This window comes from Molossus molossus, unplaced genomic scaffold, assembly GCF_014108415.1.
Source record: "Molossus molossus isolate mMolMol1 unplaced genomic scaffold, mMolMol1.p scaffold_m16_p_20, whole genome shotgun sequence".
NCBI classification, from domain to species: Eukaryota; Metazoa; Chordata; class Mammalia; order Chiroptera; family Molossidae; genus Molossus; species Molossus molossus.
In genome coordinates this window covers 26758771-26774871 of record NW_023425356.1, presented here as the reverse complement: position 1 = coordinate 26774871, position 16101 = coordinate 26758771, and the positions used below count along the sequence as shown (strand labels likewise).

Here is a 16101-nt window from a genome sequence, read left to right as displayed (position 1 = left end):
TCTATCCTGAAGCAAATAGCTCAAGGACTTTGAGTTTGTGTGTTATGACTAAGTAAATTGGTCTTATCTTTGACTCTTTCGCATGTTCTTTGCAGCATAAACTATGAAATTGCTAGTAATGATGTCTTATGTTCATAGACCATTGGCTAGATAGTTGCTTCTCATTCAGAGGAAAGAACATGGGGCTGGAATACAAATAACCTGGGTTTTGGTTCAGTTGTTGGTGACAGGCTATTAGACAAGTCACTGAGCCAGCCGGAGTCTCAGTTTCATCATCTGTCAAAGCCTCTCATCTCTTGCTGAAGGCTGTACCGAAAACAAAATGATACATATGTGTCTGAGCAGAAACACACATGTGCTTACATTTCAAATGTATGTATCCAAAGGCTCTGTGTAACAATGGCAGGAGTTGCCTCATGGCTTGTCGGAGACCTTGTCTCAATTTTTAATCTCCCCGAGCTCCTATTGACTCACCTATAAATAAGGAACTGAGACTTAAAAGTTGTTCTTTTCAGCCCACCAAGTATAATAGATCCTGGAGCTTTGAAGGCTGGCTGCTTCTCGTCACTCGGGTATGAATGAAAATGGTAGCTCCCCAGTCTCCTGCCACCTTTGCCAGACGTTCGGCTCAGGAGAGCAGGGATCTTGTCCTTTGTGTCACCCAGCTCCTAGAACAACACCTGGTGAGAGTAGATGCTTAGATATTTGGATGAACGAAAGTTAGTGTGGCAAAGAATGAGCTGCCAGGATAGAACCAGGATGTTTTGATGAGTTGCTCCCAAGGAGAGGAGACTGAGAAACTGCTCCTCTCTCAGGCCCTCTGCCATCCCAAGTCTGATCGCGTGGGAATGGGAGTCACCGCCGCTTTACATCTTGATTAAATGATTTTCACCTTTGTTGCTCAGGAATTTGACGAGAGTAGCCAGTTAGAGCTAGACATATTTCCCTAAAGATCTCAGCAACTCTTCACCTGGGTCCTTCACAAGGAACTGCCCAGACTTCTCTCATCTCTGCCTGGTCGCTGTCATGGCTCATGATCAAGAGTATGGGTGCTGGAACTGGACACCCGCCTTCTCCCTAAGTCTCTCCTTCATCCGCCCACAGGCACACACAGCCCAGTTCCCGGTGTTGCGAGGGTTAGCCGGGAGGACGCACTGTGTGCCGCGCACATCTGAAGTGCATTCTCGTGCCCCTCAGACAGCTCTGTGGCGGCTGACCCGGGGCAGGAAGGAACCTGGCAGTGGAGGAGTTTGGCTCAGCAGGACAGACAGCACCTGCTGGCTTCCTCAGTGGTAGCTGGGATGGTTTGCTCTCCATCTGAGAAGTCCACCAGCTTCGACGGCTCTAAGCCTCACACATGTAAACACTGAAACTCCTCTCTAACCTACAGGACTGAGTCTAAGGCACTTTACAGTCTAACCTTTGTCCAGAGAACACATACCTGTTCTCTGGGTGTTCTGAGCCATTCCCCATTCCTGAACTCACCTGTACTGTTTCTTTAGCCTGGGATGTGTTCCTCCTCCCAGCCTAACATATTCCTATGGTTGTGCGGCTGGGGAGACAGTGGAAGGAGCTCAGATTCAACTGGGTTTGAATCCAGGTTCTGTTGCTTATCCAAATAGCCACTGGAAACCATCTTAGCTCTTCCGAGTCTTAGTTTTTTTTCTTGGTAAAATGTTTAATTTCATTAGGATTAAATGAGAACTCATAAAAGGTACCTCAGGTGGTGCTTGGAGGCTAGTGGGAGCTCAATAAGTATGTATATTTTATTTTATTTATATTTTTATTTATCCTCACCTGAGGACATTTTTCTATATTTTGTTCAGATAGAGTGGGAGGGAAAGAGAGAGAGAGAAACATCGACGAGAAAGGGACACATCGAGTGGTTGCCACCCGCACAACCCAACCAGGGCCGGGGACAAACTGCAACCTAGGTACATGCCCTTAGCGGGAACCGAACCCGGGTCTCTCCAGACCGCAGGCCGACGCTCTAACCGCTGAGCCAAACTGGCCAGGGCTCAATAAGTACGTATAAATAAAACCAACAGATTTACTTTATTTTCTTTTTCAATTGCAGTTGACATGCAATATTATATGAGTTTCAGGTATATAACATGGTGATTAGACATTTATATAACTTACGAACAAAGTGATTACCCCCCAAAAATCTAGTATCCATCTGACATCATACATAGTTTATACACACACACACACACACACACACACACACATTTATGGAAAATATTATATGTATATATATGTTTTTAATTCTTACCTGAAGATATTTTTCCATTGATTTTTCACATAGAGTGGAAGGGAGAGAGAGAGAGAGAGAGAGAGAGAGAGAGCGCGCGCGCAACATTGATGTGAGAGACACATTGATTGGTTGCCTCCCGCACAGAACCCAACCGGGGCCAGGGATCGAACCTGCAACCGAGGTACATGCCCTTGACCGGAATCAAACCCACAGCCCTTTGGTCTGCAGGCCAACGCTCTAACTACTGAGTCAAACCGGCCAGTGCAGTTATTCTAATATTATTGACTACATTCCCTATGCTGCACTTTATATCCCTGTGACTATTTTTATCAAGGTATGTGCCCTTGGCAATCTGAATTTCATTCCTTTTACCTTTTTGACTCATCCCCCCAACACCCCTGCCCCCGCATCTGGTGACCATCATTTCGTTCTCTGTATCAATGAGTCTGTCTGGTAGAAAACATTCACCTTTCAGTGTTCAGCACCCATGCCCTCGTTTGGTAGTTCACAGCTCTCTGCTCTGCACTCTGGGCTCTGTGAGGCCAGGACAGGACCTGCGCTGGACTGAGCCTCAGTATCTGCCCACAGTAGGTACTAAATATAGCTTAACTGATTATAGAAATTATATTTGAACTTCAGAGGATGGAGTGACACCTTCAAACTGTACTGGTCAGGAAAGGATTTCTGTATAATCTAAAATGTGAACTTAGCCTTGAAAATGGGTAGGTGTTGAATTCATTCACTTGTAAAAAGTGTTTGCTTAGGACCTAACTAAGCGGGGACGGTATCCGGGCAGAGCGTGGCGCCTGCTGCGGGGCGGAGCAGAACGAGGTGGGGCTGGAGGTGCTGCGCCTCAACACCCCAGCCAGGCGTCTGGACTTGAGTTTCTTGAGTAAGTTTTGAGAGACACGTTGAGAACAAGGGAAGGAAGTTTGTCTTGAGGCAGTGGCTGGGAGAGACAGGTAGTGGGTGAACTCTGGTACATACAAAAGAAAATGAGGGTGCCTGGCAGACACTACCGCCGGGAGCCGCCGTGCCCAGATGGCAAACCCCACCGGCTTCTTCGATGCCACGTCTCCTTCGAGCTGTTTGCAGACAAAGTTCCAAAGACGACAGGAAACATTCGTGCTCTGAGCACTAGGGAGAAAGGATTTGGTTATAACGGTTCCTGCTTTCACAGAATTATTCTGGGATGTAAGCGCCAGGGTGGTGACTTCACACGTCATGATAGCCCAGGCAGCAAGTCCATGTATGGGGAGAAATTTGATGATGAAAATTTCATCCTGAAGCACACGGGTCCTGGCATCTGGTTCATGGCTGGACCCAACACAAACGTTTCCCAGGTTTTCACCTGCATCGCCAAGACTGAGTGGTTGGATGGCAAGCACGTGGCCTTAGACGGCATGGACGTGGTGGTAGCCATGGAGTGCTTTGGGTCCAGGAGCGGCAGGACCAGCGAGAAGATCACCATTGCTGACTGTGGACAGCTCTCAGAAAGTTGACTTGCATTTTGTCTTAACTACCAGATCATTCCTTCTGTAGCTCAGGAGCACCCCTTCACACCCATCTGCTTGGACTGCTCTGTAACCTTCATGGTCTTGCCACAGTTCACTGGGGTTCATATTTCCTCATCCCTTCCAAGTCTAGCTGGATTGCAGAGTGAAGTTTATGATTATGAAATAAAAACTAAACAACAGCCCGGCCGGTGTGGCTCAGTGGATTGAGCATCGTCCTATGGACTGAGAGGTCCTGGTTTGATTTCTGGTCAGGGCACATGCCTGGGTTGTGGGCTCGATCCCCATTAGGGGGCATGCAGGAGGCAGCTGATCGATGTTTCTCACATTGATGTTTCTATCTCTCTCTCTCCCTTCCTCTTGCTCTAAAATATCAATAAAAACATATTAAAAACAAAAAAAACTAAACAACAACAAAATATGAGGGCATAGAAATGCAAGTTCAAAGGATCTTGTAAAACGAGATGCCAATTTGGGGTGATACCTTTTTCTCCAGCCAACTCTCAGGATGGTCTGCATGTTTTCAGGCATCAGTTCTATCAGGAGGAGTAGATAGTATATTCTTTCTACGAGGGCATCTCTGTTTCCATACCACATTGACTCCAACTCTCTCCCAACTTAGAGAACTCTTAGATGGCAAGTCAAGTGTGAAAGACTTTGAACTCCAGCCCGGAGTCCTATATAAAACACATGTTGTTCAGGGCGGTTAGGGCAATGTTTAGTACCAGCGGGCCAAATTAACTTAGAGATAAACAGATTCCATTCCTTATCATAAGTCAGAAATAAGAATTAATTACTCACTGGATAATACTGGAAAGTATTATCCTAAGTGAAACAAGCCAAGCAGAAAAAGACAAATACCACATGATCTCACTTATATACGGAATATAATGAACATACAGTCTGAGGAATACGGTAGACCCAGAAACATGGAAGTAGGGCACAGACTGACAACCCTCAGAAGAGGGGGTGGGGGGTGGGAAGAGATAAACCACAGAACTTATATGCATGTATGCATGACCAATAGACATGGACAACAAAGCCGGGGATGGGGCGGGGGTGGGGTAGGAGGGGGGTGCCAATGGGGTAAAAAAGGAGAAACATCTGTAACAAAAAAATAAATAAATAATTAAAAAAAAGAAACAAGAAACATTTCTGATTGATTATCTATCCTCACAACTTAAGAACTAGAAAGCAAACAAAAAGAAAAACCCAGAGCAAGTAGAAGAAAATAAATAGTAATGATCAGAGCAGAAATAAATGACATAGAGACTAACAAAAACAATTCAGAGACTTCCGGTCAAGATGGCAGAGTATGGCCCTGGCCGGTTTGGCTCAGCGGTTGGAGCGTCGGCCTGCAGTCCTGAGAGACCCAGGTTCGGTTCCCGCTAAGGGCACGTACCTCGGTTGCAGTTTGTCCCCGGCCCTGGTCGGTTGTGCAGGTGGCAGCCACTCGATGTGTTCCTTTCACATCGATGTTTCTCTCTCTCTCTCTGTTCCTCTCTCTCCCTCCCACTCTACCTGAACAAAAAATGGAAAAATGTCCTCGGGTGAGGATAAAAAAAAAAAAAAAAGATGGCAGAGTATGTAAACGTGGTATCGCATCCTCCCACAACCACATCAAAGTTATAACTAAACTACAGAACAACCATCATTCAAAACTGCCTGAAATCAAGTGGAATGGAAGTCCTACAACTACGAAATTTAAAAAAAAAAAAGAGCCCTGGCCGGTTTGGCTCAGCTGTTAGAGCGTCGGCCTGTGGTCTGGAGAGACCCGGGTTCGGTTCCTGCTAAGGGCATGTACCTTGGTTGCAGTTTGTCCCCGGCCCTGGTTGGGTCGTGTGAGTGGCAACCACTCGATGCATCCCTTTCATGTCGATGTTCTCTCTCTCTCTCTCCCATTCTATCTGAACAAAATATCAAAAAATGTCCTCTGGCGAGGATAAAAAAAAAAAAGAAAAAAAAGAATTAATTACTCACTGGGCCTAGGATAGCTCTTCCCCACAGAATGCTCAATGCAGTGCGTTTCATTCATTTCCCACATTTGAAATCTATTGCTTGGGAAGACCTAACAGTAACTATCACAGTGGAAGTACAGTTAGCAAATATGTATTTCAGGGTCCCACTTAGCCTATTTTTTAATTATTTAAAATTAATACACTTGAGTGTTTGACTTTGTACAGGTCTTGCTTTTCAAAGGAGGAATCCAGGTAGCCGTAAATACATTTTCTGCAGTGAAGACATAGGATCTACTCTAGGTAAAATATTTCTGAAGAAGAATAAATTGAATTGCCGTTATCTCTTCCTTGCTCGAGACCTCTGTAAGTACCAGCTGAGATACAGTAGGATTCCTTTCATGCTCCGAAAGAGGCAGAAATGCCTGGCACAGGGTAGGAGCCCTGGGTTAGGGCTGATGGCTGTGCGGAATTCTTGGTCTGTCTAGAGTTCCTCTCTTAACATCACCAGTCTCCACCAATATATATATACATATATTTTTTTAATCCTCACCCAAGGATATTTTTTGATAGAGTGGAAAGGAGGGGAGGAGAGAGAGAAACATCAATGTGAGAAAGACACAGTGATTGGTTGCCTCCCGCATGACCCTGACCAGGGCTGGGGACCAAACCACAACTGAGGTATGTGCCCTTGACTGGAATCGAACCCATGACTTTTTGGTCTGAGGGCCGAAGCTCTAACCTCGGAGCCAAACTGGCCAGGGCTCCACCAGTTACATTTTCCAACACAAGTCTAGTGATTGGTCTGTCTCAGTCTTTACACACGCGTGCGAAGGCTGAAGGGGAAGCATTCCCCACAAGGGCATGATGTGTGGAGGGGCCTGGCCCAGCTTCCCAGGAACGTCGCTTTCTCTCTGCTGAAGTTCAAAGTGTTTAACACATCAGCGTAGAGTTCAGTGCAAACTGAAGAACATTCAGGCTGAACGTGACCCGGGAGCTCTTCCCCTGGTGCCTTGATGAAACAGAAATCATTTACTTGATGGTTACGTCCTAGGTTGTACAATCAAGTATCCTTCCGTCGTCTCAGTAACTAGGATTAAATATTATTCATCTACTGTTTTTTGCTGTTTAGTGTTTTCACGGCTCAAGGGTTGGTTACATAAGTGTCTTGTGAAGAGAGGCTATATTTTTTTGTGTGGTCTGATACTGACTGTATCATTGATTCCTAATTACTATTAGATAAGATGGTAGTGAGGCCAGAGTACTCATGACTAACAGTTGTGAATCACCGTATTTATAGAATAATCTGATTACATCCTGGACTTTGGGAGATCAGCAAAGAAGATCCTCCCTGAGCTCTTTCTTTTCTGATGATAGTCACTAAGCCTGGCTATCCCTGGCTGCAATAGCCCCCTTCTGTTTTCCAACTCCGAGCAGAGTGCTGCTTATCTCGTATCCTTTTTCTAATCTTTTGAAAATTTAGCGATGCTGTTTGGTGAGTAAGCCTGTTCACTAGTTACTGCCTGGTTACCATGATTCACTCCTGCGCCAGATATCTCTCTATACGGTAATTCTCCCCTCATTCCATCTTCTCCACCCTTGTCTGTTCCTTGGGTTCCTTTGCTGGGGTACCTTGGGCTCACACCCGTGGAGCTCCTCTGTTGCAGGTGTTGGGACTCAGGCCAGCTTAGTCTTGAAGTTCTGTGAACGCTCCCTGGAAGCTTATACCCCTTTGACACACAGCGTTTGGTGCTGTCTTTGTAAGTCCCTGGCTTCAGACTTTCATGATACTTCTGGGCTCAGGGAAATCTGAGTTTGTTATTTGAGCTTTAAAATGTCATGGGGAACACAATCTTCAGTCCTGGCCTTTGCAGAGGTGGTCTAGGGTGAGAAGACAGAGAACCCCTGACCTGATAATCAAGGTGCCTGCCCACCCCTAGTCCTTCATTCACTCTCTACTAGTCTGCTTCAAAAAGAAAATCAGGAGCATTGCTTCAGTGTTCTTCTGGGAAACCAGAGGACAGGGAAGATGGTGTGCACGTGCTGGGCTCTCTGCTCCAGGCACTGCTTAGATGCTTCCATGTTCTATCTTAAGTAACTCTCACCTGGTCTATATGCATTTTCTATTCTGGGTGTACTTCTGTCTTTGGTTCAAAATTAAGGAAGTCACCCATGTTCTCACAGCTAGCACATAGTGACCCCAGGATTAAAAACTGGGTTTAGATGTAAGATGCTTGTTCTTTCTAATGCACTCTCCCTAGACTAGAATGCTGGGGGAAGATGGAAAGAAAAATGCAAATTCTCTTCTCATGTACCTATATGGCCACTTAAGGCTTTTCCTTACTGGAAACTGCTCTGTTCAAAGATCTTTTAAGATGGCTTTTTCCATGTGAACCCCCTACTTTTCTAAACTGCTTCCTCAGTCCCTTCTTATTCCCTCTCCCTATTCATCCCTCTGAACCAGTCAGTCCGGAAACGTTCCTGGCTTCTCTCACCTGTCCATTCTCATCGACCCCCAAGGCTAACATTCCAGCTCTGTGCTCGTGATAAATGTGGAGTCCTCACCTCCTGGCCTGCCGTTCTTCAAACAGGCCAAAAGCCAACGTGGGGCAGAAGCGACACTTTCTCCTTCTATTCTTGTCGCTCATTATGGTGAGAAAAGCCATGAGAAACAATGCTGTTTGGTCACCTATCAATTTATGAGATAGATCTATCTACATATCTATCTATCTATCTATCTATCTATCTATCTATCTATCTATCTATCAATCAATCATCTATCTATCTATCTATCTAAAATATATATTTAATCTAGGTTGTTTCTTAGAAATTTGCCTTCATTTTGTTGACTCACTGTGGTGAAACCATGCTGTGGCCATTGAAAATCCTTGTTGCCAGTGGTTATCAACTGCCATCCCAGTTTGTAAATGTTTAGTTTCAATGGAGTTTCTTAAAAGTCTGAAATAGCTGTCAGCTTTTAAAAATGGGAACATTTGCCGGATTGAAGACTTAAATGTAAGACTCAAAAACCATAAAACTTCTAGAAGAAAATATAGGCAGTAAAATTTCAGACATTTCTCTTAGCCACATTATTTTCTGAAATATCTCCTTGGGCAAGGGAAACAAAAGAAAAAATAAACAAGTGAGACTACATCAAACTAAAAAGTTTTGCACAGCAAAGGGAACAAAACAAAAGACAACCCACTGAATGGGAGAACGTATTCATCAATGATACATCTGATAGGGGTCAAAATCCGAAATAAAGAACTCATACAACTCAACACCAAAAAAATCAAACAATGAAATTAAAAAATGGGCAAAGGACCTTATTAGAAATTTCTCCAAAGAAGACATACAGATGACAATAGACATATGAAAAGATGCTTAACATCACTAATCATCAGATAATTGCAAATTTAAAACCGCAATGAGGTATCGCCTCACACCTGTCAGAATGGCTAGCATCAATAAATCCGCAAACAAGTGCTGGTGAGGATGTGGAGGAAAGGGAACCCTGGGGCACTGTTGGTGGGAATGCAGATTGTGCGGCCACTGTGGAAAACAGTGTGGAGTTTCCTCAAAAAATTAAAAATGAAACTGCCTTAAGATTCAGTGACTCTACCTCTGAATATATACCTGAAGAAACCCAAGACACCCCTATGTTCATTGCAGCATTATTTACATTAGCCAAGATATGGAAGCAACACAAGTGTCCATCAACAGACGAGTGGATAAAAAAGTGGTGGTACATATACAAAGTGGAATATTAGCCATAAAAAAGAATGAAATCTTATCAGCCGCAACAGCATGGATGCAGAGGGTACTATGCTGAGTGCATAAGGCAGCCAGAGAAAGACAAATACCACATGACTTCACATCTATGTGGAATCTAAAGAACAAAATAAATGAACAAACAAAATTGAAACAGACTCCAAGATACAGAAACCAGACTGATGGTTGCCAGAGGGGAGGGGGTTGGGGGACTGGGTGAAAAAAGGTGCAAGTATTGAGAAGTACAAATTGGGAGCCTCAAAGCAGTCACAGGGATGCAAAGTACAGCATAGGGAATACAGTCAATAATATTGTAGTAACCGTATGGTGCCAGGTGGGTACTAGAAATATCAGGGGAGGAGGGGAACACTGTGTAAAGTACATGTGTGTCTGACTGCTATGCTGTACACCTGAAACTAATACAAAATAATATTGACTGCAAATTGCAATTGAAAAAAAAATGGAAATGGGGACATTTTGCATAAATCTATTGAGAACCCTCCCCAGCAGGCTCCCACTTCCTCACAGGACTGGAAGGAGCTGTGGTCCGCAGTCCTCTCTGGCCCAGCTTCCCCAGTTATTAGTCGGGGCCCAGTGGATATGATCCATATTGTCAAAGTTCCTGATTTGTCTCACCTGCTTTGTAGGAAAGATCGAAACTGAGGTGAGTGAGCTTATTTTCCTCTTTATCTCAATTTTTCCCACTTCTCAGGACCGCAGGCCGATGCTCTAACCACTGAACCAAACCGGCCAGGGCAATTTTTCCCACTTCTCAAGGCTAAGTGCATTTCCCATGCTTTCTATCATCATCTCTTGATGCATAAACATCCTGAGTTTTCCCAGCATTAAAAATCAAACCATCCAGCCCTGGCCGGTTTGGCTCAGCGGTTAGAGCATCGGCCCGCGGACCAGAGAGTCCCGGGTTTGGTTCCCACTAAGGGCACGTACCTGGGTTGCAGTTTGTCTCTGGCCCCAGCTGGGGTCATGTGGGTGGCAACCACTCGATGTGTCTCTTTCACGTGGGTGTTTTTCTCTCTCTCTCTCCTTTCCTCTCTCCCTCCCGCTCTATCTGAAGATAAATGCAAAAAAAAGTCCTTGGGTGAGGATAAAAAAAAAAAATCAAACCATCCAACAACCCCGATTTCCCCTCAAGCCACTAGCCTAGTTCTCTCATTTATCTGTTTCAAGACGAATTTATATATTCATCGCCTCTGCTGTTCACTATCCACTTGCTTACTAGTCCCTGATTCTCTAAACCTAGTGGCACTTCCTGTTTTCGGTGTCATGTGGCATTGTCAGCTGTCCTGCCATGAAATGTGTCTTCTAGTTTTGACTATGATGTTAAATCTTGCCTTCTGATTGTTCCTTCTGTTTCGTTTTCGGGTCCCGAGACGTAGGATCTGCAGGGCTCTCTCCTTGGCCCTCTTTCTCCCGTAGCCTCCCTCGTGCCCTCACCTGGGCCTGCAGACCCGAGTCCATCGCCCGCTGGGCCCAGGCCCGCTCTCCCGGCTCCCTGCAGGATGTCTGCCGAGTCCTCTGATTCAAACCCATCTCAAACTGACTTTGCCATCTCCTTCCTCGTGACTCTTCCATTGTTTAATGACACCACTTTTCTGCCAGTCACCAAGGCGTGGAGTTGGTTTCCTTCACATCTTCCCTTCCCAACATCCAGCCGGTGGGCAGCATCACTCTGGCGTGTGCGTCTCCCGGCTCTCATAACAGAGTATCACGCACCGGGTGGCTCAACCGACAGAAATGCATTTCCTCACGAGTCTAGAGGCCGAAAGTCTAAGCTTTGGGTGTTAGTGGGTCTGGTTTCTCTGAGGCCTCTCTTCTTGGCTTGCAGGTGGCCGCCTCCTCGTGGTGTGGGGGGGACATGGCCTCAGTTCTCCAGGCGCTTAGGTTTGAGGGGCCCCTCAGACTTAAATCAGGGAATAAAGGGCCCCTGGCGGCTGTTAAAGGTTGTTGTCATCTGCTTGATTCTGTTTGCCTGGCTCAGAGCTGGGACTTGGGGAGGGAGACACAAGGCACAGACCTGAGGTCGCCACATGTTGCTACACTGTTGGCTGGGGCACTGACTGTGGGTGGAGCTGGGTCCTGAAGACTACGCAGGGTGACCAAGGGCTTCTCCCGACCAGGCTGCCACCTTGGTTCCTCAAGTTGAATAGAGGTGAGCTCAGGGTAGCTGTTAATAGTTTATCCAACCTTGACATTCTTCTCTGACCCATGAGGGTGTTATTCCAAGACTGAGGGGAGAGGAGTTAGAAGCAGCAAAGGGTGGTTTTAAGCTCTAGTTTCTTTCCTTTTTTTTCTTTATTGATTTTAGAGTGAGGGGAAGGGAGAGGGAGAGAGAGAGAGATAGACACATTGATGAGAGAGAACACCGATTGGCCATCTCCTGCATGACTCCCACTGGGGATCGGGCCCACAACCTGGGCATGTGCTCTGACCAGGAATTGAACCAGAGTCCTCTTGGTACATGGGTCGATGCTTGACCACTGAGCCGCACTGGTTGGGCTAAGCTCTAGTTTCTTAAATTAGTGATGATTAAAAAAAAAAATGCTCATATTCAGGTTTCAACTGGGCATTCTGAGCCAGTAAGTCGATCTGAGGTGGGGTCGAAGCATCTACTTTATAAATCTCTGTAGGTGACTGGGGCCCCAGCTAGGATTCAGAAGCAAACTTGTAAGGTGATGGTGAGGATTAATGAGATCACGTGCCATGCTTGACACAGTGAGTTCTCAAACGGTAATTTATTACCAGTGGGGCATAGATTCACAGCATTTCAGCTAAGTGTATCTGTTGCCTCAGATGAGGCCAGCAGGTGCCTGTGGGCATGGGTGGGCAGCTCCCAGGACTGAAGACCTGAATAAAGATGATATTATTCTTGAAGACTTCACTTCCTCAGCAGTTGTCATTTCTTTTCCTTTCTCAGAATGATCTGCTTCCCTTGGTCTGTGTTTTATCTGGTCTGTAGCAACGTCAGGATTCCTTTACGAACGATACTTGGAAGCTCAAGAAGTTAGACACATAATTCTGCTTTTACTGCATGTTCGGCTTTTTAAAAGATTTTTTATTTTTTATTAATTTATTCTTGTTACAGATGTTTCTCCTTTTCCCCCCATTGGCACCCTCCTCCCGATCCCAACCTCTGCCCCCGATTTTTTTTTGTACGTGTCCCCAGCAGGAGCTGAACCCGGGACTCTCTGGTCCACAGGCCCATGCTCCAACCACTGAGCCAAACTGGCCAGGGCCCGATTTTTTTTTTAATCCTCACCTGAGGAAGTTTTTCTATTTATCTTTAGATAGAGAGAGAGGGAGAGAGAGAGAGAGAGAGAGAGAAACATCGACGTGAGAGGGACACATCGACTGGCTGCCTCCTGCACAAGCCCGACCAGGGCTGGGGACGAACTGCAACCGAGGTATGTGCCCTTGGCCAGAATCAAACCTGCGACTCATTGGTCCGCAGACCAATGCTCTACCACTGAGCCAAACTGGCCAGGGCTGTGTTCACTTTTGTATTGGAAAATGTTTTGTATTCTTGTCAGGTTCCCACTGATCTTGAGACTCTCAAACATTTCTCAGGAGATCATGGATCAAGATCCCTTCATTCCTAACCCTGTCCCCACGTGATTTTTTAAATTGGACATTTCTACATATAGCAATTATCTTAGAAGAGAAAGCCCCCCTCCTTTTTTTTTGTTAATCCTCATGAGGTTATTTTTTCTTTTTTTATAGAGTGGAAGGGAAAGAGGGAGGGGCACGGGGGAGGGGAGAGAGAGAGACATTGATGTGACAGAAACACATCGATTAGTTGCCTCTGGCACAACCCCAACTGGGGCCAGAGATCGAACCTGCAACCCAGGTACCTGCCCTTGACCGGGAATTGAACCTGTGACCCTTCAGTTCTTGGGCTGATACTCTAACACTGAACCATACTAGCCAAGGCAGAACAGAGAGCTTTTTATTTTTATTTATTTATTTTTCCTCATTGATTTTTTTAGGGGGAGAGAGAGAAATATCAGTGAGAGAGAACATCCATTGGCCACCTCCTGCATGCCCCCCACTGGGGATTTGGCCCACAACCTGGGCATGTGCCCTGACCGGGAATCGAACCAGTGAGCTCTTGGTGCGTGGGTCACTGCTCAACCACTGAGCCACACCGGCCGGGCAGAACAGGGAGCTTTTCAATGTGCAGGGTGACAAGCATGCTGCACTGTAAGCCTTGCTGACACAGGGATTCACTCTAATGGAGTCGCACTCTTTGCCCAACTAGCTCAGCTTCAGAAAGTCCCCAAGCTTCCAGCCCCAAACACACAGACTGAGGGGAAATGAGACTTCCTCTCAGCCCCGGCCAACTAAGCTGAGCCCCTCTGGTGTTTGGGGCTCACTCGTGCGGTCATGAGCCACTCCGGCTCCGACCTCTGGCCCTGTGCAGACCTGCTGCTGAGGCCGAGGGCTGACTCAGGACCACAGAGGGGCCCTGGCTGAGGGCCGCCTGGGAGCTGAGAAACCTGGGCTCACCTTGGACTTGGGAAGAGTCTCCTGGGTCCCGACGGCTGTTTCTTTCATGTAGGAAAAAGCCCAGTAGTTCTTTCTTCTCTGGCCGCACCCAGAGGTTTACCGAACCCTCCCTTGTAGTCACGACCTCGCCTTCCTAACGTCTAAAATGTACCTAGTTTTTCTTTTTGACCACAAGGATATCATTCTCTATCCTTATAGCAATCACGTAACTCCTTTGGGAGAAATGGGTCTACAGGTATGGTTAGTAATTCAGATTGGTTTCGAAAGATCTCGTTGGCACTCACCCGAGTCTTCCTGTCTGCCAGTCGGCGCTCGATTCTCCTTTCCACACACAAGCGACTTTGCTGCCCAGAATTAACTTTTATCCCAGAGCTCAGTAATGATATAGCTTTCTTGCATTTCCAGTATTTTATTTTGGCTATTTGAACTTGGGAATAAATCCTGCTGAAGATTTAACGGACTCTGGCTTTAGATTTCTGTTGTGAGATCACAGGAATCCATAGATCTTCCCTAGTTACATATCTATCCACCACGGGAGACTGATCTCTGGATTTTCTCAGGAGGCAGAAGCTGGAGGTGGGGGCTGAGGAACTAGGAAACAGCGTCCTTAAATACAAAGATCCTCCTGGCTAGGCCCTGTGTCCAGTTCCCAGACGGCCTCATCACATAGCGGTGACTGTCTCAGCTCTGCTCTGGAGCCCAGTGTAACCAGGACGTGGACAAGACAGACCCAGGACTGGAGCTGGACCAGACTCAGCCTCTTGACTCCTAGTTTAATCGTCTCTCTACAAAATGGCAAAGAAGCATGATTTTCGGGCCCAAGGGCCCCAGGGACGGCTAGGCTTTTGGTGTTTTGATCAGCTTTCTCCATCGGTACAGTTGAAGTTGTTAAATATATCATCAGTTCAGCATGGGCACCGGCATTAAGCCGTTAGAGGCTGCGTGGTGGGGAGGCCGATGTGGTGACAGGAGGCAGGCTGGGCTGGAGCAGTCACTGTTGTCCAGTGGGAGCACCTCGGTCAGTGTTTCTGTTGGTGTGAATTGCCTAATTCCCTGGGCTTCAACCACAGATGTGAAAAGAAACCTGGACCTCAAGTGCCCAAGGCTTCAAAGACATAGGGCAGAACTGAGTGACCACTGTTTGTCTAAAACCTTTAAACAAACAAAAAACAACGAGATTTTTGTCTAGAAATAGGGATTTGTGTTTCCTTGTATACCAGGCTTTCTAGTCTCTATTGAGACACAAGAACACTTTGCTTCTTTCCCCCTCCTCCCCCAACACAGGACTAGTCCCACTCGCACAGATTTCACTTTCCATCCTTGACCTGCAGTGAGATTAAGATCCTGTGGGAGATCAATGCATTTTCGGGGTGGGTGCCTTAGAAATCAGCATTCAGATGCTGACCACAAACAGACTTCTCTCTCGATGACAACACAGCTTCTACCGGCCTTTACTTTGATTTTAAGGACATGTTTTGAATTTTGTAGGATTTGGATGAGGTTTCTCTATAATTACCTCCGAACTTCAGAAGGCCTTGTGTTTTGTTTTGTTTTGTTTTGTTTTTCCTTCAAGGCTTTTCAGTGCTATGAAATTGAGAACGGATAGGGATGGGGACAGTTAAGTTTGGATACAGAGGTGGATTCAAGCTGAAAAATGTTCCCAAGACTTGCAGGCTAGTTGACCTGCAGAAAGATCAGTAAAAGGTCAGAAAGTCGGAGGGCAGACACAGGTGCTCGTACGTGAGAAACCCTCCTCTGGTGATGCCTTCTTCTCCCTCACTCCCTGCGTTTCCCCTTTCTGCCCAACGCGGCCTCTTCCTGGCGGTTGGTCATGACAGAGCAGAACCCCTAAGCTTTCCCAGGTTTCAGCAGTGGCCACAGTGATCATGGTTTCACTTTCCCCCCGATACTCAGTGGGAGTGTTCAGGCCCAGAGCCATGGGAAAGAGATCACTTGAAACATCGCCTACTTGTTTATTGTTTTCTTGGCTGCTTAGTAACTCATGCCCCTGGTGGTGTGGCTGCCAGGCTCTGCTGAGGCCACGTGAAGTGGCCGAGTCGTCAGGCAGTGGGAGGCTTTC

At 46.3% G+C, this 16101-nt stretch overlaps 2 protein-coding genes across 2 annotated transcripts in view; one reads left to right on the top strand and one right to left on the bottom strand.

Annotated features, from left to right (window-relative positions):
- The first annotated feature begins 3252 nt into the window (after nt 1-3252).
- On the top strand, nt 3253-3759 carry LOC118637711 (peptidyl-prolyl cis-trans isomerase A-like). Its single transcript, XM_036273265.1, has one exon. It carries the CDS (start codon nt 3253-3255, stop codon nt 3757-3759), a length of 507 nt encoding a protein of 168 aa, XP_036129158.1.
- A 640-nt stretch (nt 3760-4399) lies between these two features.
- LOC118637362 (Golgi pH regulator) overlaps nt 4400-16101 on the bottom strand; it is a 94439-nt gene continuing 82737 nt past the window's right edge. Inside the window, exon 15 of the mRNA XM_036272762.1 lies at nt 4400-4448. Coding sequence (XP_036128655.1) covers nt 4413-4448 — 36 coding nt within the window. The 3' untranslated portion in view covers nt 4400-4412. The remainder of the gene's footprint in view (nt 4449-16101) is intronic.

Excerpts from the sequence above, each read along its gene's own strand:
- LOC118637711 (XM_036273265.1), top strand. The coding sequence starts at position 3,253 with ATGAGGGTGCCTGGCAGACACTACCGCCGGGAGCCGCCGTGCCCAGAT.